Below are 19,256 nucleotides of genomic sequence, written 5' to 3' on the forward strand. Positions count from 1 at the left end.
ATCCAATAATATGCTATAAACAAAAATATAATCCTACTAACGTCATTTATAAAAAAAATTAAATTTAAATGTTACTATATACTATTCTAACCTTTAAGAACGAAATTTATTTTTATTTATAAATATGTAATAGGTTAGTTTTGTGTATTAGCTTTTATTTATATATATATATATATAGAAGTAGAGGTAATAGAGAGATTTACATTGTCTCTTGTCTGCCCATAGATTCAGTAGCAGTTTACTACATTGTCTCTTGTCTGCCCATGAATTCAGTAGCAGTTTACTACATTGTCTCTTGTTTGCCCATGGATTCAGTATTGTCTCTTGTCTGCCCATGGATTCAGTAGCAGTTTAAAAAGTTGACCTATTCCGTAGCAGTTCAACTCCCATATATATATATATATATAAGGATTCTGCTAAGTTAATATAGAAAAATCTCTTCCGTCCTCTACTTCTTTGTTTAGGTTAAATTGGCATCTCTACTTTACGTTGCTGACGAAGGTACGAGCAAAAGCATTTTGAGGCACTGACACCCTTAGCGACTTTTCCCTCTTGCTTCAATCATGGAAATATAGGTCAAAGGCCAAATTTTATAGCACAAACTAAACACGAAAAATGAACTCAGAAACTAACTCGGGCCATAATTATTGATTAATAGCGAGATAATAAACAAATTATATGGATTAAGACCCAAAGGTTCAATATGGAGCATTTTATCATCCTATATGTAAGATCACTTGTGTGAAATATCCCAACAAAAATAACAAATACCTTAACACCCTCTTTTCAATGATCGAAAATTGTTCTTCTGTATGGGATGTGCCTATCTTCCTTCAATGAATGTGATCTGCAATGAAAGAATGTACCTTATTTTCAATGTCACTCCAACTCATTGCACGCTCCTTCTTCACCAATCTCTCTTCCAGTTCTTCCCTCACCTTTTCTACTGACTCCCATTTCCCTAGAAAAGCATACAAACTTGCAAGAGATTCACGAGCTGCACAAGATTGATGATCCACCTCCATTACATGCTCACCCACTTTTCTTCCTAGCACCATACTACCATGCATTCTACACACACCAAGTAACGCATTCCATACTCGATCATCCGGCTTACACGACATCTTCTCTAGCTCGTTTACCAACTCGTTAAAACATCCCGCTCGACCCAAGAGATCAATTAACCATGCATAGTGTTCTTGATCAGGGAGAACGCTGTGATCATACGTCATGGCCTTGAAAAACCGATGTCCCTCTCGCACGAGCCCTGAATGACTACACACGCTAAGGATCACGATGAACGTGATCCTATCAGGCTTCAATCCTGATTTAACCATGTCATTGAACATCTGCATTGCTTTCTCCCCATGACCATGTTGAGCTAGGGAAGATATCATTGTATTCCACAATACAACATCCTGCTTATTTCCCATAAGGTGAAAAACACGGTAGCCTGCTTCTAACATGCCACACTTTGAATACATGTCAATGAGAGAGCTGACGACTATTGTGTTGCATCTGAAGTTCGTTCTTATCAAATACGCATGTACTTGTTTACCATGCTTCAGTGCAGCAATACCGGCACATGCGCAGAGACAACTACTAAATGTATATTGGTCGGGATGAATTCGAAACATCATCATTTTTGTGAAGTAATCGAGTGCGTCGTGCCCCAAACCGTTCCTTGCATAGCCTGATATTAAAGCTGTCCAGGAGACAGGATTCTTTTCAGGCATTTGGTGAAACAATTCGCTAGCCAAATTCATATCACCCCATTTAGCATATCCAGATACCATAGTAGTCCACGCGAGGATATCTTTCACAAGCATTTCATCAAACAATTTCCGCGCACATCCCATCTCTCCACATTTTGCATATGCATCAACTATTGAACTAGAAAGCACTACATTAGACAAAAATCCAACAACCAATACCTGCCCATGAACCTGCTTCGTGAGCTGCAATTCCCTCAGCTTCACACAAAGAATCAAAACACCAGCAAAACTAAACTCATTGAGACCCATCTCCAGTCTCCTGAAGTCTCTGTATAACCCAACAACTTCATCGAAACACCCTTTCTTAGCATAAGCAAGAACCATGGTATTCCAAGAAACAACATCCTTCTCCGTCATTCCATCAAACAACTTCCTAGCTTGATATACATTCCCCAACTTAGCATACCCAGCAAGCATATGATTCCAAGAGTACAAATTCCTCACAGACATTTTATCAAACACCTTACGTGCATCAATCTCATGGCCACATTTGAAATACATACCAATCAAATGGTTGGCTACAATAGTCGTGGGGCGTTTAAACCCCGTATGTTTCAAATGCAGATGAATACATTTACCACCTTTGAGAGACTTGGCTTTGGCACAGAGTCGCAAGAGGTGGACGAAAGCGCTAGAGGGCAAGCGTATGCCTCTTTGGGCCAATGGGTCGAGGTAAGAAAGGGCCTCCGAGAGGTTCCCTCGAGAAGAGAGGCTGAAAAGGGACTGAACGACACATGGGCGAGTGGAATCTGGGCATTGCTTGGATTTGGGGCGAACCAAACAAGGTTTTCTGAGGGGTTGAGAAGAGAAAGAAGGCATTTTACAGCGGCGCCATGTGAGATAGAAAAGCCATTCATCAATAGAGGGCTAGCAGCAGCAGCAGCGGCGGCGGCGGTGGGGGCAGCGTTGAAGCAGCTCATCGCAGCCTCCGAAAAGAGAATTCGGGTAAGATCCAGAGATCGTAGTCATTTGAGTTGGGGGAGACGGATCCGGGTCGTTAATAGTGAGCCATGTCATCTTAGTAGAAGCCACTGAGAACTTGCCATGTCAGCACTAGATAGTGGGACCCTAAAGTTTTGTTTAAAATGGAATAAAATTTTTGGTATCTATTACATTAAAAATTAAAAATGTTATTAATAATATATTTTTTTTACAATTTTATTATTTTACTTAATTATAAATAATAATTAATTGTGCTACTTATTTTATTTCTTTTAAGTTAAATTATTAAAATATATTTAAATATTTAAATATTTAAAATTTTAAAATTTAGGTTATTATGGAATTTATTAAGGAATGTTTTCTTTATTAATTATCCTAAAATAAATAATTATAATAAAATTATTTAACAAAAAAAAAATGGATGAAATTGAAATTTTAGAATAGAAAATGACGTTCCTCATTAAGTTCATAAAATTATTGACACGAACATTACTTTCAGTGGCAATCGTAACTGTTTCATACCAAAATTGAGATGCTTTTCAAAAACTTTTAAATCACTTATCTAATGTTTCTAAAATAGATGAATTATTGATTTACCCATTACATTATTGCGTGATATGATGGGTCGTAAGTTTTTTGTAGTTGTAATATAAGTATACTCGTTATATATGCGGTGATTCTAATCCTTCTTGGGAAGCTCACGTAAAAAAAGTGAGATAACTTCGGACGCCAGATTCGGCTAGAATCATTCCATTCCCGTTTCCTCCTGTATGGATCTGCTCTACTGTAGCTTGTATCATTGCCTCAATCTCCATCTTTACGAGAGACTTCTCCATGGGGACCACTGAGCGAGAATAGTCTAACTCTTCAATAGGAGATTCATAAGCGAATCGCTTTCGAGGCCTCTCGGATTGCCCATTCATGAAATAAGGTGCAGGAGTTCATTGCATCCGTAGAGGAGGCTCATCCATGATTGGGAATCGGAATGTGGGTACTTGACTGGATGTCCCTCCCGTGATCTTGACATGCTTCATTGCGTTCATTCATTTTTTTGTTTGATTCTTATGGCTTCTGGCCTGTTAATGGTAATATTCTTTTTCCTTTTTTGGTTTTTACATAAAGTTGATTTGACTCATTCTATAATATCAAGTTTCGATGTTGGCAGCTTTTAGAAAGTATAGCGTTAATGTAGAAACCGTACCTATGTTCATTTGAAAAGTATCGTTTAAGTAGAAATATTAGTAAATCGACATCACTTAAGAGATTATTATCGAAAACCTTAAGATTTTACTAAGTTCATTAGAGTGTTAATGGTGTTTACGTTATAGATATCGTTGACTCGATATTATGATTTTTTTTTTATCGAAACACTCTAAATTAACGATATTTAATCAAAATAATTTGCCTATTTAATCTTTTGTTTTGGGTAATCAAATGATTAAGATTCTCTTTTTAATCAATTTTATAGGCTAAATTAATAAAAAATTGACCCATGAACTCTTAAAAAAAGTTTCAAAACTACTTTTATTTTATTATTATTATTATTATTATTATTATTATTTTTGCAAAAATACATTAAATGTTTTAAAAATACTCTTTAATTTTAAAATGTTTTATTAATACCCTTCAACTTTTCTAGAAAAATTAAAAAAAAAAAAGTATATTATTAATGGATAATTTATGGACGAAAATAGTCTACTACCTCATTAATTATCTCTAAGTTTTTTTGTTTTTTTATTAAGCGTTTAAGGGTATTATTGTTATTTTTTGAATTTTTTTAAAATTTAGGAGGATATTTTAAAGTTTAAAGATATTTTTGAAAATAAAAATATCCACCCATTTAAAAAATCAATTCTTTTTTTAAATTTGTTTTTGAAAATTTAGGTTAAAGTGGTAACCAAAATCAGCTCCAAAATTTACGCACATTTTAAGGAGATAATGAAATACCAAAATTGCCCCTAAATTGAAGAACACAAATCGATCTTTCTTCTCTCGATTTTACGGTCTCCCTCGACTCGAGCGGCTTCTCAGCCTCAACAATGTAGTATCTTCAATGGACTCTTTCTCTCTCGTTTCTCTTGATCGCTTCCCTGGTTTTGCAGGTACTTCTTCTTTTTTGTTCGTGTTTTGAGTTTTCTGTTTTCGATTTGTGTAATTTCGTTTCGATTTGTGGAATTTCGTTTCGATTTGTGGAATTGGTTCTGTGAAACAGATGATTGAATAAATTAATTTCAGTTTTTTCTAAACGATTATTTTTTTCAATCCTCAAGTTCTGTGAATATATATTCGAAATAGAGAGCAGAGAGTGTGAGCGATTTATAATACTTCCTTTTGTTCTTCTCTACCATGGATCCTGTAGGCGCTCGGGTGTCTCCTTTGTTTTCGCTTGATCTCTATATTTTCNTTTTTTTTTTTTCTGATTTCCTTTCAATTTACATGATCGAAAAAAATTGAAAGAACACAAAATGTATGTGAGTCTAAAATTTCTTGTGAATTCTTTTGATAGAACATCAAAGTATTTCCATATTTCTCTAGTCTCTTCATTTTTCCTGTTTTGAGGTCTGTTTCTAAAATTTCTTGTGAATTCTTTTGGGTTTTGTAGTGTTCTTAACTCTAAAATTCCATGATCTGTTTCTTTGTTGGGATTTTTGATTACTTGGAATGGTCTGGGATTTATGTTCCGTTTGAGTTTTTGAAGTTAGATTAATGGAGTTGGGAGTGATACAACAACAAATCTACTCTGAGTTGTCTATCGTGAATCGGTTTTTCCAAAAGATCTCGTATCAATGAAGATAGCTTCCTTACTTATATACCTATAATCTTCTTCCTATTAATTATGTTGGAATATAAACGGTAGTTCCCTCGAATCATGACGACTTCTTTTATGGAGCCTTTGAACAATGTATATTATTGAGTCTCTCCTTAAAATCTCCTTAAAATGTCACCTAACAAGGTATATTATTGAGCATTCCCTTAAATAGTCACCTATCATCCGACCCTATTCTTGACGACTCCTCTTCTCTAGAGCACATTGCTAATTCAATGTTATTTGTGCTGTCCACATCGTGCATTTGTGCTGCATATTAAATGTGTTTGTCTTGGACGTGTTATTTGTGGCTGCCTACTCGTTCTAGTAAAGTGTTGTCTGCCATGAGTTCTCCTTGCAAATCGTGAAAATCGATGTCTTACAGTTAGGCTCGTTCACCAAAATCATCATCTTTATACTTGAGAGGAAGAAACAACGACCATTTGCTCATATCAATAGAGATAATGTTACTTATATACCCACGAGGGTTACAAACCTACTCTCTTCCTAGTATGGTTGTGATATTCTCGCCCGCTTAAACTACTCATTGTCCTCAATAACTTTTTCGGGGCACAACCAAATTCTACTCTCTTCTTAGTATGATTGTGATATTTTCGTCCACTTAAACTAGTCATTGTCCTCGATAACTTTTTCGGGGCACAACCAAATTCTACTCTCTTCTTAGTATGATTGTGATATTCTCGTCCACTTGAACTAGTCATTGTCATCAATAACTTTTTCGGGGCACAACCAAATTCTACTCTCTTCTTAGTATGATTATGATATTCTCACCCGCTTGAACTACTCATTGTCCTTAATAACTTTTTCGGGGCACAACCTAACTCTACTCTCTTCTTAGTATGATTGTGATATTCTCGCCCGCTTGAACTAGTCATTGTCCTTGATAACTTTCTCGGAGCACAACCAAATTCTACTCTCTTCTTAGTATGATTGAGATATTCTCGCCCGTTTAAACTAGTTATTGTCCTCGATAACTTTCTCGGGGCACAACCAAATTTCACGCTTTTTCCCGTGTGCTCTTTTTTTGTGTTACCCATTATTTTTGGGCTTCGTATTTTAGTAACTCTGCCACAGTTGTGACAACTAATTTCGGATAACCATAGCTGTCATTGCAAACTAGCTGTCTCAATGTATTATTATATTCAAAATAGATAAATACAACACGTGTTTATCTTACATTAAATAACAAATCAATTACAACTAAAAATATATATATATATTATATTATATAATATAACGAGATCTAATATTCTAACGAGACTTTTCACACACATACAGGTCGAAACCGATTCTCAAAACTTTCGATTTTCTAATTTAGAATAAAATCATGCTTTAGGTATTTTTTTTAAAAAATATATATATATATTTAGAACGTATGCAATTTAATCAAATAGTTCTTGCCGTTCAAAAGTACCATTGTTTCAATGACATAGTCAAGGTTATAGAATAACGAGTAGAGAATTAGTCGAACACACCGACACCAAAAAATCGTTGTCATCACCCTAAGGTAATTATGGTGGCAATTACAAAATCACTAACGTGTAATTACCACCAAATCGGTATAATCCCTAAAGGTGACTTTGATGTAATTATGAAAAAATCAATGTGCAATCACTCGTAAATCGTTATCATTATTCGATTATGGTGGTAATTGTTAGACGAACACGACTCTCCACAATGGTATAATATTGTCTACTTTGAGTATAATATTGGCTTTGCTTTTGTTAGTATTCCTCACTTATAAACATTCATTTCCTAAATTAGCCGGACTTTCATCATCCAAACAGTTATTACAAAACAAATAACTACTAAATCTTTATCATTATCCTACGCTCTACTATGATAATTACAAAATAACCAATGTACCATCATCAAAAAAATTATTAGTTGCATAGCAACAATCATATCACATAAAATAAGTCCAAAAACATTTTATAAATATGTTTTATAAGATATCATAGTTCACATTTGACTTATTTTAAAATCTGATACAAGTCGAACAAGTTGAAGTGCATGCATATCTAATTATTTTAAAATAAAATAAAAACATTTAGATCCAATAGAAAGGTCTCTCATTAGTGGGTGTGGCTTTCCTTAGCAATCTCCTTCTACGGTCCACACCACAACAACGAGGGGTGAGTCCGACTAGACGACACTAGCAGATAATCAGGATGTAGGGTGATGGTGGCAACTGCGAGATCAGTTCAATGGTGCTCATGAGAAGAAGAAGGCTCGGTGGCTACAACAACTGAACTTTTCCTACGTGCTACATGACTGTGAGGAGAGGGGCTAGATCGGTGGCTACAACAACTGAACTTTTCCTACGTGCTACATGACTGTGAGGAGAGGGGCTAGATTCTATTGGATGAAAGTCCGTCGGCTAATTTAGAGAATGATCATGAGTTTATAATCAAAGAATATTCTCTTCATTGGTATAGGATCTTTTAGGGAAGCATCAGATCTTTTAGATCTTGGAAGTACAAAAAAAAAGAAAAGGTCATGAGAGCTTATACTAATGGGCAATATCATATTATTGTGGAGAGTTGTGTTCAAATCACCTAAAAAATAATATAAAAAAATGAAATGTGAAAAAGGCAGGAGGACAGGACAAAATTAGTTGACTACATTTAACATGGTCGGTTCTATAAATAAAAACTAAATTAAAACAAGCGAAGACTTCAGGACGACTAGAATGATTCCTTATCATCGAGAATTTGCTTGCTGCCTAAGCTTCTGATTTCTATATATTATCACCAATTCCTTTGATTTTTATGCATCCATCGTTGCTAATTTCCTTCAACAGCACAACAGTAATCAAGGATTTCTGAAGGATTATGGCTTCTCCCGCTGTGCACGATCTGAACTCCCTTATTTCGTCTGAGGGGAGGGACTTTCTCATCCGCAACAATGGCGATCAGGTACGTATTGTTTCTCAATGATATTGCTTCAGTAGGACGATGATGTTAAATTCATAGTTTAATTTCATTTCAATCTGTTGATTTCGTGTTAGATTACTGAATGATTAACTTACCCTAGGAAGATTTGAACTGTTGTTTGAAGATTTGGGAATCTGTAGAAGGAAATTAGTGAAATCCTCTTATCGGTTGTTAGTTTCGGTTTTTGAACAGGTCAAGATCAGTTCCTTAATCGGAAAGAACGTGGGATTGTATTTCTCGGCATCATGGTGCCCTCCCTGTCGTCGTTTCACCCCGATTTTTGCTGGGGTTTATGAGAAACTAGCATCTAAGGGCGATTTTGAAGTCATCTTCGTTTCTTCTGATAGAGATGATAACTCATTCAAGGATTACTTCTCTAAAATGCCCTGGTTGTCGATTCCATTTTCCGATTCGGACACCATAAAACGCTTGAAGGAACTCTTCAAAGTGAGGGGAATTCCTCACCTTGTTGTTCTTGATGCCAACGGGAAGGTTTCAACTGATCAAGGAGTGAGAATGGTGAGCGATCATGGTGTTGATGCCTATCCTTTTACTTCTGAACAGATCCAACTCCTGAAGGAGAGAGAGGAGGAAGCGAAAAGGAACCAGACCATAAGTTCCATTTTGGTTTCGAACTCGCGCAATTATTTGATCTCGAATGATGGAAATCAGGTATAATTTCTTCAACCTTTTGTTTGTAGATTATTTTCTGGATTAATGTGATAACTATAATCTTATGCTGTAGATTCCTGTCTCTGAGCTTGAAGGGAAAGTGATTGGTCTGTACTTCTCAGTGTATGGCCATGGAGCGTGTGACGAATTTACGCCTATTTTGGTTGATGCTTACAAGAAACTGAAAGAAAAGGGACAGAACTTTGAGATTGTGTTGATCTCTTTCAATGATGAAGATGAGGAATTCAAAGAAGCATTAAAATCAATGCCTTGGTTGGCATTGCCATTAAAGGATGAGAAATGTAAAGAACTCATTCGATATTTTGAGCTTAGTGAGATTCCTACTCTTGTCATAATTGGGCAGGACGGCAAGACTTTGCAGCCGAATGCAGTGGAACTCGTCGAAGAGCATGGTTCTGATGCCTACCCTTTCACTCCCGAACAACTTGAGAAACTTGCTGAGATTCAGAAGGCAAAGCTCGAGTCGCAGACTCTGGAGTCTCTTTTAGTTCATGGAGAAAATGATTTTGTTATTGAGAAAAGTGGTGCACAGGTAAAGTTTCCTGTTGCTACTTCTCAGCATAATCTAATGAGTTAAGCCACCATGTGCTGTGTTATACTCTTGAGCTGTTTCTGTATGTTTATGTTTGTGTTTGATTTCCTTTCGTTTGAGCAGATCCCAGTATCTGAACTTGTTGGCAAGAACATTCTGCTCTACTTCTCAGCACATTGGTGCCCTCCATGCCGTGCATTCTTGCCTAAGCTTACCGAGGCATACAACGAAATTAAGCAAAAGGACAAAGAGTTCGAAGTCGTTTTCATCTCAAGTGATCGAGACCAAGATTCGTTTCAAGAATTCTTTTCAGGAATGCCATGGTTAGCCCTGCCATTTGGGGATGAAAGGAAGAAGTTACTGAATCGCAGGTTCAAAATCCAAGGCATTCCTGCACTTGTAGCGCTTAACCAAAGCGGTCGCACAGTCTCGACAGAAGCCCGGAAGCTGATTTCAGCTCATGGTGCAGATGCGTATCCGTTTACAGATGAACGTCTGAAGCAATTGGAGGAGGAGCTAGAAGAAGAGGCAAAGGGGTGGCCTGAGAAACTGAAACATGAACTGCATGAAGCTCATGAACTTGTTAAAACACGTCGTTCATATGTTTGTGATGGGTGCGATGGAGTGGGATCTGGTTGGTCCTTTCACTGTGCGGAATGTGACTTTGATTTGCACCCAAAATGTGGTTTGAAAAAGAAAGAGGAAAGCAAGGAGGAGGGGAAAGAAGGGTGGGTTTGCGAGGGAGACGTGTGCCGCCGTCAAGCGTAAGTGTTCGTTCATATTTAGAAAGCAAATAAAATGGAAGCTTATAAATGGTATGTGTTCTGCAGCTGCTATCATGTTGTTTCAAGGCCATCGTCTGTAATTTGAGATTGCTTGAGCTATATCCCTCTCTTAGGTCTTTAATAAAATCTTTTTTAACTTGTAATTGAACGTTTTAACACAGTCTTCAACCAGGTCTTCTAACGTTGGTCTTGTAGTAGCACATATCTTTATTTAGTGATCGAGCCCAGTGATATTCATCTCTTATCTCTGATTGGAAGATAGAGACTACTTTGTGCCAGTTTCAACATTGGCTTTAAAAAACGTTTACTAGATTGCTTTAGCTTTAGCACTTAAAGAAGCAGCTCAACTATAATAGAGAGTAATGAAAGAAGGTGAATGTTTGGATTCCCTTCCACCTCCCTCTCTGCCTAACTAAAGTTCAAACTTGAGCAGAGAAAGTTTGTATTCATAAATCACTTCCTCTTCTTTGCTAGCAATGCTTTGACGCCATTTGGTAATCATCACTCGTGTGCATAGGTGTTCTGTCACGATCTAATTTTTGAGGCTTCGAAAATTGGATCGTGACCAAAGAGACGAAATCGAAAACAAATAAAAATAAAGAATTTAAAAGAAAAGAAAGGTAATAAAAGAGGCAAATTCATAAATTTTCAAAGAATAAAAGGGGAATACAAATATAAAACGAAATACAAATAGAAAGAAATTTGCAAAAGACTCCAAAAGATCGAAAGGGGACTGATGCTCCGGAACGATCCCCTCTGTGACCGTACAGCTCTCGAATGCCCCTCGATCGGCACCCTACCTGAAAAAAATAGAAAAAATGGGATGAGTATAAAAATTATACTCACTAAGCTACCTACCTACCTATAAACTCTCATTGCATTTAACCTAAAATAATTCCCACTATCTTTTAATTGGCTCTAGGATGTCTAGTTCAGTCCCTTTAGGGCTCGCCCCTTAGAACTTGCTCTATGGAGATGTTCTCCGTCCTTTCATTTGATACTATTAAGATATAATATTTGGATAATATATTATAATAATAATTAGTTATAGAATATATCATAGATATTTGTAGTTATATTTTATCCTTTTATTTTTAGGTATTAGTTGGTAGCTTGTATCCTATTTAAATCGTTGTGAACATTAATGAAGATAGCACTTTTGATCCCACCTATATTTCTCATTCTTAACAAATACTTAAGGGTTCCTTATGCTAAGCTGACATGACCAACGTCTTCCTATGAGACGTTACCTCTGCATGGCTATCTGAGACTACATGGTATCTAGCCTAAGGGTGAAGGGAATGAACTCTGACGCTACATGGTATCTAGCCTATAGGGATAAAGGGAATGAATTTTTCATCCACATAGTTAAAGCATTGGGAACCGTTTTGAAATTTATTAAGAATTAAAACAAAAGCAATAAATTGGAGTATAAGAACTTTACCTTAGTAGAAACCCTAGCTTGCAAGACTTCTTGAAGTTTTCCAACCATGCAAAAGGTATTCAACATTCCACGAGATCTTTCTTGCTATGACTCGAACACAAGGTCAAGGTTTGTGGGAGTCTCTCGAAAGAAAATCCATAAAGGATTGAAGAAGAATAGATTCGAGGATTCTTTGGAGATGTAATTTCATTCTCCAGAAGAAGTAGAGAGATTCGTCTATCTTTGGCCCAACCCGAAGGTCCTATTTAGAGAGACTCTTAGATAATATTTGCAAATAATATATTTGCTTATTTAATATATTAGTTATACCAATCATATTTAGATATTATAAGATATCTTAATATATATTTAATTAATTTGAATCTCATTCACATTTCAAATATATTTTTATTTAAGGTATCCAAATACATTAATTGAATTAAATATAATAAATATATTTTTCCTTTAATATATCTAATATATTAAATATATAGTCACTCCACTGTAAACGACAAGTTATGTCTATTGATATAACCATTACAAGCAAGTCGATCCTTCAATTGTTCATAATTACAGTTGGGTCAAAAGTCCGTTTTACCCCTGTAATTACATCTTTCACAAGTACCACTATTTTCTAATGAACAATTTGTTTATGATCTAATCATCAACCAAATCCCTCTCGGGCCAATGAGAGGGTGGAGCCCCATTGTTCAAGTCCCGAGATCCGTACTTAAGAGAACAACGCATCTACTTCCTTCTATGGAAAGAAGTGAATTCATCTCATGATATTATGTTCCCAACTTCCTATTTGGTAAGTCCCAAAATAGTAGGCATATTGAATCGGCTAGAAGAGCCATTCTCACCCATGTAAATTAAAGGACAAGCCCTCACACGTAGGAGTTCATAACTCACTCAGGATTAAGATCGAGTCGCATATGATCATCATGTGAAATATTAATCTTCTCAATTAACGGATTTATCAAGAGAGATTAAATATTTCTTGGTCTAGTCTTATACAAACTCATTGTATAGGATACCCCACTTACATGTCTTCACATGAACGATTTGGATCAAATCATTTGTAACGATTACAAAGTGGGTCGTATTAATAGTGTTACCAGGATAAGGCACCCACCTTATCCATATACTATAGACTCTTTAGGTTATTACTTGAACACGATCCTCTTGTATGTCAACCATACTGTTCAAGATTACATTAATAAACTTGTATTTTCATACCATAGATAACAATTAAATTACAAATAAAATAATAAAAATTATTGTTAAAAAACTAAATAATTAATTATTAGGCTTTAGGCATAAATCCCAACTAGAGGTGTGTTAGAGTACCTCCTAAGCCCATGACAGTCCCCGAGGGCGCGACCCAACCCGTTCTCGTGCAGCTAACGGGCTATACGACATGGGGACACATTTCCCATGCGAAACGGCTAGAAGTAGTTTGAACCTCTGGTTCCCCCCACAAAGCTATAGAGGCCATTCATACAAGTAGCAGTCTAAGAACACTCAAGGTAATTCTTGGCCATGGTAATCTGTTAGGTTCCTAGGGGAAGGTTGTATCTAGACTGAGTGACTTGTCACTCCTAACTACAAATCCGTAGGCTTATCATAGTAATGGGTCATGGAAAAGAACAGAGTGGGCATGCAGCCGTCGACTAACATCATCATACATAACTCATGCAAACTAGACACACATGCGTCACGGGACGATGGCCTCCGTCAAGCACCCGGAACGCGGAGTTCGCGCTTAGGGGGCGACGTCATCCCTCAGGCGCCCGGAACGCAGAGTTCACAATTTCACATGAATTAAACATATGCATACGTATAGCGGAAGCTTAAAGCATACAAGCAACACCCAGATAATTCACCAATACGCTCATAACAAATGATCTACTTAATCTCATTCATGGAAAGCTAATCTAAGGCAAATGTACTAGCATGCATACAATCCAAGCGAATCCTACAAGTATTTCTTCCTAAATACCGGGTGGTGACTTTCCTGGTTGACGCGTGCCCTTTCGCTAGCATTTCTATGCCCATAAGTTGTTCAAAAATACTGATTTTCCTCCATTAGGTCCCTGTTCGCATGAAAATATTATTAGAATTGGAATCGAGACAGAAATCGGGCAAACAGAAGTCGAACGTGCCGAAAACTAACCCTCACTCGCTTCCACGCACCGCCACACGTCCTCCCTCGACGCCACGCGCCGGGAGAAGGTCTGCTTGCGGGTTTCACGCGCGAGTACCACGCGCGCGCTTTCTGCATAGTCGCGGTCTGGTTCGGGTCGTTCGCTCGACGAGTCAGCAGGTCGGTTCGCTCGTGTGGGTCGCAATTGGTTTGGGTTTGAAGGCAACACATGTCGCCGTCTCGCTTGAGCTGCATGGCTCCGGCCGACGCTCAACACGTGTCCCTTGCCTGCCTAGCCGCGTCTTGCCGCCCGCCATCGACACGTGGCTGTCGGAATTTCTTCTTTCTCCGTTCTAGGACGATTCTCGGGTTTCAGCCTTTGGATCGAGGTTTCAGCCAAGCTTCATCACAGATCCTATGGAGAATTGTTCCTAGATGAATATATCAAAATTCCAGATCTTAATTCACAAGGAAAACCGTAGATCTGAGAAAAACGCTCAAGAGCTTAGCTCGTGGGTTTTCTCGATTTCTAGACAAAAAATGGGACTCCGAACGCCAACATCTTCTTCTTCCTTCCAAGAAGTCCTTGCACCTAGCTCGTGGCTAGAGACAACTTCCATGGTGGTCCGATGAGATTTCGGTGGCGGTTTTCTTGCTCTCACTCCAAAACTTACCTATTTGCCCCTCTTTTGATTTTAACCCTATTATTTATTTATTTATTATATATTTAAATATTCGGGTGCTACATGTTCCTTGGCTCGTTAGTCCTTGCTTCCATGATGTTGTAATACCTTATCTACTTGCAAAAACGTGAGATTTTTCGATGTTATCATTTCTCTTAAACTCATCCTTGTCGGCACTGGTATTACACATTTTGAAATCATACTAAACTCGTTGAGCTGCCCTCATATTTCCAGAATAATGGTCGTGTTAATCCTCTGCGTGTTTGCTCGTCTTTTATTTACTAGATCGAAGGTCTTTATTTCACTGACGTTTATGTCCGACGAGACAAAACCGTTTGTCTTCCATCCCTTTCTCTTATCATTTCGTGTTTCCTTTCCTTACCGGTGAGGTTTGAGGGTTTGCTGAAGTGTTTGACTTTAGGTATGATCGTGGGTTTGTTGGAGGTGCGGGTTCTCCAACCCTTCGGGAGACCCGCGTTTTTCGACGACTATGTGAATTTCATTTTATTTTTTTTTGAATCCTTACACAACATGTCTGCAAGACGAACCAAATCCTCGTTAATTTTGATTTTTTTATTAGAAGTAGCTCGTATATGTTTTTGTGTCTTAATTACCAAGTTAAGAAGGGCAAAAATTAACGATAAAAACATTATTAAATAACTCCAAAAAAAAAAAAAAGAAAAAAAAAACGTTTTAATTCAATAATTAGCAAGTCAAGAAAGTTGACTACTTTTTACCTAAAGGAAGTCCTGGCGGCTAGGAAGGGCAATATGGTAATTCCAGACCCTCAAAAAGCCGTAAGAACGCAAGGGAGATGGCGGTGAGGAATTTTGTTGTGAACGAATATCTTTACAACCGAGTCGAATTCGATGCTTTTTTCCCTCGTCCACTTCCAAGTCTTCGTGTTAGCAATTTTTATAATTTCCATGTTACTTGCTCCCGAAGCTTCTGATTCGCTTTATTAAGGCCATTTCTTTGATTTTGATCTCATTCTTCATTGTTCATCACTGTTAATTACGCACAATCTTGGATTATCCAACACTTATGGCTTCTGATGCTGTGCACGATCTCAGTTCCCTCTTCTCCTCTGAGGGGAGGGACTTTCTCATCCGGAATAATGGCGATCAGGTATGTATGTATCTTTGCTCAATTAGTATATTCAGACGCTAACTGTTCATGCAACTCTAATTTCATAATTTTAATTTTGTTGTTTTTGTGTTGTGTTGCTGGATATTTAACTAGCCGTAGAGAAATCTGAAATGGTGTTTTCTGTTTTTTCACACTTTTCGGAGAAATTTTGGGAATCTGTTTTAGGAAATTAATGAAATCCTCTTATCGGCCATTGATTTGGGGTTTTGGACAGGTGAAGATCAGTTCCTTAATTGGAAAGATTGTCGGATTGTATTTCTCGGCGTCATGGTGCCCTCCCTGTCACCGCTTCACTCCGATATTTGCAGGGGTTTATGAGGAATTAGCTTCTAAGGGTGATTTTGAAGTTGTCTTTGTTTCTGCTGATAGCGATGACGAATCTTTCGAGGATTACTTCTCTAAAATGCCATGGTTGTCCATTCCATTTTCTGATTCGGCTACCAAAGAACGTTTGAATGAACTTTTTGAAGTGAGGGGAATTCCTCATCTTGTTGTTCTCGACGCCGAGGGGAAGGTTTCGACTGATGATGGAGTGAGATTAGTCAGTGAATATGGGGCTAATGCTTATCCTTTTACTTCGGAACAGATCCAACTTCTGAAGGATAGAGAGGAGGAAGCTAAAAGGAACCAAACCATTAGTTCCATTTTGGTTTCGAACTCGCGTAATTATGTGATCTCGAATAATGGAAATCAGGTATAGTCATCATTCCATTTCTTATAATACTGAACTTTTCATTGGAATTGGGAGGTCTCACATAGGCTGGAGAGGGAAACGAAGCATGTCTTATAAGGGTGTGGAAACCTCTCCCTAATAGACGTGTTTTAAAAACCTTGAGGAGAAGCTCGAAAAGGAAAGTCTAAAAAGGACAATATCTGCTACGGTGGGCTTGAGCTCTTACAAATGGTATCAGAGCAAGACACCGGATAGTGTGCTAGTGAGGACGTTGGCCCCCAAGGGAGGTGGATTGTGTGATGCCATATTGGCTGGAAAGGGGAACAAAGCATGCCTTATAAGGATGTGGAAACCTCTCCCTAATAGATGCGTTTTAAAAATCTTGAGGGGAAGCTTGAAAGAGAAAGCTCAAAGAAGACAATATCTGCTAGCGGTGGATTTGGGCTGTTACATGAATGATGTGATAACACAATGTTTGTTTGTTTGTGCTGCAGATTCCTGTCTCTGAGCTAGAAGGGAAGGTGATTGGGCTCTACTTCTCAGTGTATGGCCATGAAACTTGTGATGATTTTACACCTCTTTTGGTTGATGCTTACAAGAAACTGAAAGAGGGGAAACAGAACTTTGAGATTGTGTTGATCTCTTTAGACGATGAGGATGATGACTTCAATGAAGCATTCAAAACCATGCCATGGTTGGCATTGCCGTTCAAGGATGAGAAATGTCAAAAACTCATTCGATATTTTGAGCTTAGTGATATTCCTACTCTTGTCATAATTGGGCAGGACGGCAAGACTTTGCACCCGAATGCAGCGGAACTCATCGAAGAGCATGGTACTGATGCCTACCCTTTCAATCCCGAAAAACTCGAGAAACTTGCTGAGATTCAGAAGGCAAAGCTCGAGTCACAGACTCTGGAGTCTCTTTTAGTTCGTGGAGAAAATAATTTTGTTATTGGAAAAAATGGTGCAAAGGTAAAGTTTCTTGTTGCTACTTCTCAGCATAATCTAATGAGTTAAGCCACCATGTGCTGCGTTATACTCTTGAGCTGTTTCTGTATGTTTATGTTTGTGTTTGATTGCCTTTCGTTTGACCAGATTCCAGTATCTGAACTTGTTGGCAAGAACATTTTGCTCTACTTCTCAGCACACTGGTGCCCTCCATGCCGTGCATTCTTGCCTAAGCTTATCGAGGCATACAACGAAATTAAGCAAAAGGACAAAGAGTTCGAAGTCGTTTTCATTTCAAGTGATAGCGATCAAGATTCATTTGAGGAATTCTTTTCAGGGATGCCTTGGTTAGCTCTGCCATTTGGGGATGAAAGGAAGAAGTTCCTAAATCGTAGGTTCAAAATAGAAGGCATTCCTGCACTCGTAGCCCTTGATCGAAGTGGTCGTACTGTCTCAACAGACGCTCGGAATCTCATATCATCTCATGGAGCAGATGCCTATCCGTTCACAAAGGAACGTCTGGAGGAATTAGAGAAGCAGCTGGAAGAAGAGGCAAAGGGGTGGCCTGAGAAACTGAAGCATGAACTACATGAAGAACACGAACTGGTTCGAACACATCGAGCTGCGTATAATTGTGATGCCTGTGATGAATTGGGATACGGTTGGTCGTTTTACTGTGAGGAATGTGACTTTGATATGCACCCAAAATGTGGTTTGAAAAAGAATGAGGGAGCTGAGGAGCAAAAAGAAGAGTGGATATGCGAGGGAGACGTGTGCCGTAGAGCCTAAGAAGACATATTCAGAACTGCAAAGAATATGAAAGCTTGTGATCATGGTATGTCGGTTGCCTGTTGCCTTCTATGATGGTCTGGTGTGTGCTATGTCCTGCAGCTATGTTGTTTCAAATCATCTAGTCTGTGATGTGATTTCTAGTCCAAATAAATTAAAAGAAGTCTGTAGTTTCAAGCATTTTATGCCTGCCTTTTTTTGGGCATTGTAATTTGATAGCCTTAGTTAGTTCTCCCTGCTATCTCCCCCTCTTTAATAAATAGAATTCACACCTCTAGCAAGTTCAACTATATCTACCTCTCTACTCTCATCTATACGATTTATCTCTCTATACACGTAAGATTTCTTATCTTAATCATATACTCACCTTGGTAGAGAATGACCAGAAACGTCCACCTCTATCGATTGCAAGGGTATATTTCTGTATCTGACTCCTGGTTGCTATTCTGACTCCTGGTTGCTTGCCTCTAATTTTTGGTGTCATGGTAGGGAGAGCATTTAGATTTTAAAGTGATGGCATGACCTCGGTGTCACAATTTCACTCTTGGAGACAATGGTTGTGTGGTACTTATTCAAACCTAACGAACAAATCTCAGACTTCGCGGATAATATCGACATATGATTGACCTTTGTGTCACATTTGAGAAAAATATTTTAGAAAACGTAAGAAAAATGTTGAAAATAATTTTAAAGAAATCAATGTTATAAGCTAAAAGCAAGTAAGTAACAATAATGGCTTTGATAGTATATAACTCGAATAAGAAGAATTGATAACTTGGGGGCATTTTAATTTTGGTGGGTGTAAACATAATTTTGGTGACCGGTCATATATCTAACATGAAAGCAGGTAAAAGGGAGTTTGGAATGAGCATGCGGCTATAGACAACATGTCATGAACAAGCATGACCAGGACATCTGACATACGGCTACAAGCAACACTCCTTGGACAAACA

At 37.8% G+C, this 19,256-nt stretch overlaps 3 protein-coding genes across 3 annotated transcripts; 2 read left to right on the forward strand and 1 right to left on the reverse strand.

Annotated features, from left to right (window-relative positions):
- Positions 1-187: 187 nt before the first annotated feature.
- On the reverse strand, positions 188-2,743 carry LOC111787946 (pentatricopeptide repeat-containing protein At2g21090-like). The gene is made up of 2 exons (XM_023668053.1): positions 772-2,743; positions 188-555 (listed from the first exon to the last, which is right to left on the reverse strand). The coding sequence occupies exon 1, from the start codon at positions 2,592-2,594 to the stop codon at positions 834-836; it is 1,761 nt and encodes a 586-aa protein (XP_023523821.1). The 5' UTR covers positions 2,595-2,743; the 3' UTR covers positions 188-555; positions 772-833.
- Positions 2,744-8,213: 5,470 nt separating this feature from the next.
- LOC111787950 (probable nucleoredoxin 1) lies at positions 8,214-10,704 on the forward strand. Its single transcript, XM_023668061.1, has 4 exons — positions 8,214-8,462; positions 8,673-9,152; positions 9,226-9,705; positions 9,829-10,704. The coding sequence occupies exons 1-4, from the start codon at positions 8,379-8,381 to the stop codon at positions 10,471-10,473; spliced, it is 1,689 nt and encodes a 562-aa protein (XP_023523829.1). The 5' UTR covers positions 8,214-8,378; the 3' UTR covers positions 10,474-10,704.
- Positions 10,705-15,554: 4,850 nt separating this feature from the next.
- Positions 15,555-18,593, forward strand: LOC111787951 (probable nucleoredoxin 1). The gene is made up of 4 exons (XM_023668062.1): positions 15,555-15,870; positions 16,106-16,585; positions 17,059-17,538; positions 17,662-18,593. The coding sequence occupies exons 1-4, from the start codon at positions 15,787-15,789 to the stop codon at positions 18,301-18,303; spliced, it is 1,686 nt and encodes a 561-aa protein (XP_023523830.1). The 5' UTR covers positions 15,555-15,786; the 3' UTR covers positions 18,304-18,593.
- Positions 18,594-19,256: the final 663 nt, after the last annotated feature.

The sequence above is a fragment of the Cucurbita pepo genome, chromosome LG02 (genome assembly GCF_002806865.2).
Source record: "Cucurbita pepo subsp. pepo cultivar mu-cu-16 chromosome LG02, ASM280686v2, whole genome shotgun sequence".
Classification (NCBI taxonomy): Eukaryota; Viridiplantae; Streptophyta; class Magnoliopsida; order Cucurbitales; family Cucurbitaceae; genus Cucurbita; species Cucurbita pepo.

Coding starts and splice junctions, on each gene's coding strand:
- LOC111787946 (XM_023668053.1), bottom strand. CDS start 2,594: ATGCCTTCTTTCTCTTCTCAACCCCTCAGAAAACCTTGTTTGGTTCGC.
- LOC111787950 (XM_023668061.1), top strand. CDS start 8,379: ATGGCTTCTCCCGCTGTGCACGATCTGAACTCCCTTATTTCGTCTGAG. Junction 8,463..8,672: donor TCCGCAACAATGGCGATCAG/GTACGTATTGTT, acceptor GTTTTTGAACAG/GTCAAGATCAGTTCCTTAAT. Junction 9,706..9,828: donor TTGAGAAAAGTGGTGCACAG/GTAAAGTTTCCT, acceptor TCGTTTGAGCAG/ATCCCAGTATCTGAACTTGT.
- LOC111787951 (XM_023668062.1), top strand. CDS start 15,787: ATGGCTTCTGATGCTGTGCACGATCTCAGTTCCCTCTTCTCCTCTGAG. Junction 16,586..17,058: donor TCTCGAATAATGGAAATCAG/GTATAGTCATCA, acceptor TTTGTGCTGCAG/ATTCCTGTCTCTGAGCTAGA. Junction 17,539..17,661: donor TTGGAAAAAATGGTGCAAAG/GTAAAGTTTCTT, acceptor TCGTTTGACCAG/ATTCCAGTATCTGAACTTGT.